The sequence below is a fragment of the Lathyrus oleraceus genome, chromosome 6 (genome assembly GCF_024323335.1).
Source record: "Lathyrus oleraceus cultivar Zhongwan6 chromosome 6, CAAS_Psat_ZW6_1.0, whole genome shotgun sequence".
NCBI classification, from domain to species: Eukaryota; Viridiplantae; Streptophyta; class Magnoliopsida; order Fabales; family Fabaceae; genus Lathyrus; species Lathyrus oleraceus.
This window is the reverse complement of record NC_066584.1, coordinates 69,766,217-69,771,593: the sequence shown is the minus strand read 5'-3', so window position 1 is coordinate 69,771,593 and position 5,377 is coordinate 69,766,217. Positions and strand designations below refer to the sequence as shown.

The window sequence follows — 5,377 nt, the reverse complement described above, 5'->3', positions numbered from 1 at the left end:
TTGTGTTTGTCTTGTCATTCCTTGTTGCCTAGACAAACACTTCTTTGTTCCCTCTCTTTGTTTTCATGGTTCCACGAACTACGAATGCTCTGACTTTCTCATTGCACCGTGAGAATACGTAGGCACGATGATGCAAATCCTTGGCAAGCATAATCCTAATTATTCCTTCTTCCTTAGGGAACCATTCATATCCATAAACCATTATTCACTACCTTTATTCAATATCTTCTACCTTCATTCACTACATGTGATATGCCTATATCTTTGAGCCAAATACACTATTTCTTTAAGCTCCATCTTGTGTCTGCTTGCATGTGAAACCATCCATTTAATTCCATTTGTTTTCGGTTATTCCAATACAGTGACACCGTGTCTTAGGCCCCTCACTTGTTGGTTCATATCAGTTTTACTCTTGGATTCAGACTTCATCCCTTTTTGGAGTTTAAACAACATTATCATTTGGTTCAGACCATATTTTGATCACGGTTTCTTTTCATCTCCCACCATTAGTTCTATGAACTACGGAATTCTAAATTCCTTATTGCACTATAAGGATATGTAGGCATGAAAACCTCAATCCTCGTCGAGCACTCTATCTATTTCTTTCCTTTTTTCCCTTATTCCTTTCGCGAGTAATCTTCAGATATAACACTCATTCGAGCAAGAACAATCAAAACGGTTCTCATGGAGTACCATGAATGTTAGGGGTGCTAATACATTCCCCTATCATAACCGACTTTCTTACCCATATTTCTCTTTTCCCAGATTTTATCGATGTTTTCTCTTTCCTTCAAAAATAAATAAAGTCCGATGACAACTCTGTTGTATGTTCGAGCGTGCGATGCATTCGGATATATTTCGGCTATCTTCAAATAATGTATCAAAATAGGATAAATTGATCGATCAAGAAAGATGAACAGCCATTTTATGTGAAATTGTTATATTTTAATTTGGATTGTTATTTTTTTCTCAATAAATATTTATTTGAGTATATGTTGACTATTATTATTATATTAATAATAAAAATATTGGAAATAAATAAAATTCTAACCGTTTAAAACCAAAAACCGTGATGTAAGTCATGATGCTAATGCCACTGAAAGTTCAATGTTTCAGGTGGTGAATGAAAGCTACCTGCCTTTTCTTAAGACAAATCTCTTTTCTTTAAATTTTTGACTAAACTGATTTAAGCAAATCTAAACTACTCACTTTACGACAATATAATCAGTTAATTCAACAAAAAATATTGTATATAAAATCGTAACTATACTGGAATTGAGAACCAAGATACCAATGCAGTGACATGATTTAAGAATAATTGAAAACAAAACATCTTGTGTTAATGACCCTACACATGCAATTTTAGCCATCACCAAATTAAACTTTGTGATCCACATACTTTGAACTCATCTCAAAAACAATCTCCATCAAGAGATCTCAGCAAATTGCTAAATGAATTCTCCATCCATTGTATCTAAATATCAAGAATTTGACACATGGAAATTTGATATAGCAAGCATATATAAATTCCAAAATGTAGCTAGCTATAAGGTAGCTAATAATTTTGCACTATAGTAATAAGCTACAAAATACTTAATGGAAGGAGAAAAATCAAAGAAAGAAGAGAATGCGAAACAAGAGTCGCCAAAAGAAATTCGATACCGAGGAGTGAGACGTCGTCCGTGGGGAAAGTACGCGGCCGAGATTCGTGACCCGGCTCGTCGTGGTACGCGCGTGTGGCTAGGCACATTTCTCACCGCGGAGGAAGCCGCAAGAGCTTATGACCGCGCCGCGTTTGAAATGAGAGGCGGTTTAGCCATTCTCAATTTTCCACATGAGTACCCTTCTATGAACTCTTCAACATCATTACTAGGACCTAATTTACCTTCATCTTCTTGCTCTGAATCAAGTTATCAATATGAGCATGGAAAAGAAGTTATTGAGTTTGAATGTTTGGATGATAAATTGTTGGAAGATCTTCTTGATTGTGATCAGAGTGAAATTACTACTCACAAAAACTTGCCTAAGTAGATTAACTAGAAGTGAGAACTCAATATTTGGTATGAGGACAATTGTTTTTTTTGGAGTACTTACAAAATCTAGTGAAAAATTAAATGTCCTTTAGAATGGGAATTGGATAAGGTTATCACATTCACAGTGACATTTTGTACTAGTCAATTGGTTTACATGTATCCGTACCTTACACAACGTACTCCTGTTATGTTCTTTTTTATGTGTCGTTTGAGTTGAATATTATTTAAATATATTGAGAAAATAAATAAAATTGTGTTGAAACTGATAAAATCAATTTAATTTTTTTTACTCAAATCAAGTTATATGTGTATGTGCCAAACTAATGCAAAGTAACCATGAGCAGAACTTAGATAGGGTACTAAGATAACTATCTGTTTGAAAATTGTACCTAAATATGTATCTTTGTAGATAACAATCTTAATACAAGTACTTGTACTTGTACCCGTGCGCTTTAGATTTTCAAAAACACTTCCCTTTATATATTCAAATACCTCTTATTCATACTCTAAAAGTGGGCAAAAGTTCTACCATTGTCTTTTATTTTAATTTTTTTTTACAATTGTAACTTTACATCATTCGTTATTAATTATTGTTCTACTTTACATTGACTATTACATAATATTTTCAAATAATAGTATACAACTGTTTTATATTGTGGTTAAGTATATTTGAATGTTTTTAAAAGGAAAATAAAATCAATTAATTTTAGGTTTAATTACAGTTTTGATTATTCTATTTTATTTGATTTATAAATTTGATATGTCTATTTCAAATTTAAATAAATTTGATCCCTTTTTATTGTTTTTGCATTTAAAATTAATGATATTTTCATTTTTTAAATGACAATTTTCTTGTGAAACGTAACAAATCATCGTATATAAATTTATTGAGGAATTTTATAGATAAATATATAAATTAAAAAATAAAAAACTCATCGAATTTCTATGAAAAAACATGAGAAGGGGATCAAAACTGTTTGAATTTAAAATATGGAAACTAATTTCATGATTCAGGTAAAATTAGGAAATTGAAACTATAATTTTGTGTTAATTTTAATATATATATATATATATATATATATATATATATATATATATATATATATATATATATATATATATATATATATATATATATATAGATAGATATATAGATAGATAGATAGATAGATAGATAGATATATATATATATATATATATATATATATATATATATATATATATATATATATATATATATATATATATATATATATATATATATATATATATATAGAGAGAGAGAGAGAGAGAGAGAGAGAGAGAGAGAGAGAGGATGGTGTGAGAACTAAAGTATTTATATCTACACCCACACCTACTCAATTTAGCGAATAATGATCCATGCATGTCCATATACCAGTAGTGAGAGTTCAATTTGTTGACATATTAAATATAATTCAAGTTGAGTTGTGTGACCCAAACCTAAAACTAATTGTGATTGAGGATTTGTTACTTAGTTTGTTATTTTACTTAGTATTCAAGTCACTTAGGTGTATATAAATAAACACTTTGTAATTCGGTATTATAATTCAATTCAATAATACAATCCTTGTTTACTTATTTTCTCTCTCTCTCTCTCTCCTTACTAAAAGTACCTCAAACACTAACAAATTGGTATCTAGAGCTCCTGTTAGATTCTTGATTGTGTTTTCAAGAATTACACGCCAAATATCGTGTTTTTGAGATCGTGGATTGTTGTTGATCAATCGCTGCAAAGATGATGGTAACAAAAGTTTACCATACTCATTTACAACTCTTGTAGCAAAAATTGGCTTCGATGGAGATAACAGATGCAATTTCTATTTGTCTTTCATGAAACCTTAGAAGTGGTTAATAATGGTGTTCCTATGGTTGGTGAAGATGCAACCGACACACAGAGAACCGCTCACAAGGATGCCAAGAAGAAGGATTTCAACGTGGCGTTTTACATCTAAATGGCAGTTGATGCGGCTAATTTTGATAAAATCGCTCATGCTGAATCGTGGAAGGAGGCATGAGATATTCTTGTCTAGTACTATGAAGGAGGCGAGAAAGTCAAGGTGGTCAAGTTACAAACTTTGCGATGAAAATATGAATTTTTGACGATGGGAGAAGACGAAAAGATTGCAGGTTATGTGTCAAAGGTGTAGAAACTCGCCCATCTCATGAAGGTTTTATGGTGAAACCCTAATTGATAAAATGGTAGTTGAGAATGTAATGCGTATGTTGACCTCTCACTTTGATCATATTATCGTAACTATTCAAGTATTCAACAATCTTAAAACCCTAAAGCTGGAAGATTTGGTTGGTTCGGGGAGGCGCGTGAGATTAGGATTGTCGAAAGGAAAGGAGCTCAAGACTCGATATAAGCACTACAGGCTCAGCCATGGAAGAAGAATGGTGGTTCCAACAAGTTCAAAGGAAAAATCGACAAGACTCAGGGCAAGAAGTTTTGGTTGAATCCTCACAAGAATAAGGTCAATGGTAGAGCTTATGAATCCTTGAAAAGAGGAGAAGGAAATTCCTATCAGAAAGACAAAGAAGAGAAAAGGGTGTGTAATGTTATAACTGTGAAAAATGAGGTCACTTCGCCAAGCATTATTGATACATGAAAGACAAGGGATCGACAAAAGGCAAGGACGAAAGAGCGAATCTTGCACGTCAATATTAAGATGATTATGATGATATGGTGGTTATAATTGCAGTTGTAGATAACCGTGTCAAATCTAAGATCTAGTTCCTCAACTCAGGCTGCTCGATTCACATGATTGGTCGAAAAGTATGGTTAGTAGATTTCGATGAGTCAAAGAAGAGAAAGGTCAAACTTGCTGATAATAGCTCGTTGCAAGATGAAGGTATTGGTAACATAGTTATTCAAAGGAGTAATGGAGAGAAATCCTCGATCAAAGACGTACTCTATGTCCTGGGAATAAAGTCCAATCTGCTAAGTGTTGCACAACTGGTCAAAAAAGGGTTCTCAGTGGTTATGAGAGATGGAGCCTTAAAACTTTTCGACATCCAGAATAACTTGGTCTTGAAATCTCCCCTGTCGAAGAATAGAAAATTTAAAACCATGATCAGTTCGAATGAGGTACAATGTATGAAAACAATTGCCGACCACAAAAATAGTTGGCTGTGGCATCTAAGGTTTAGTCATATGAATTTTAGGCCGCTCAATCAACTGATCACTAAAGATATGGTAACTGGTATTCCAAGTCTTGAGATGCCCAAAAAACTCTATGAAGGTTGTCTAGTCGGAAAGTTGTCTAGGAAGTTTTTTGTTTCGACTATGCCAATGAGATCCTCCTGTATACTCGAAGTTGTAC

At 32.7% G+C, this 5,377-nt stretch overlaps 1 protein-coding gene across 1 annotated transcript; it reads left to right on the top strand.

Moving 5' to 3' along the window:
• Positions 1-1,404: 1,404 nt before the first annotated feature.
• On the top strand, positions 1,405-2,251 carry LOC127092115 (ethylene-responsive transcription factor ERF098-like). Its single transcript, XM_051030928.1, has one exon. The coding sequence runs from the start codon at positions 1,597-1,599 to the stop codon at positions 2,029-2,031; it is 435 nt and encodes a 144-aa protein (XP_050886885.1). The 5' UTR covers positions 1,405-1,596; the 3' UTR covers positions 2,032-2,251.
• Positions 2,252-5,377: the final 3,126 nt, after the last annotated feature.

What these genes read in the sequence shown, in the direction of transcription:
- LOC127092115 (XM_051030928.1), top strand. Translation starts at nt 1,597, where the DNA reads ATGGAAGGAGAAAAATCAAAGAAAGAAGAGAATGCGAAACAAGAGTCG.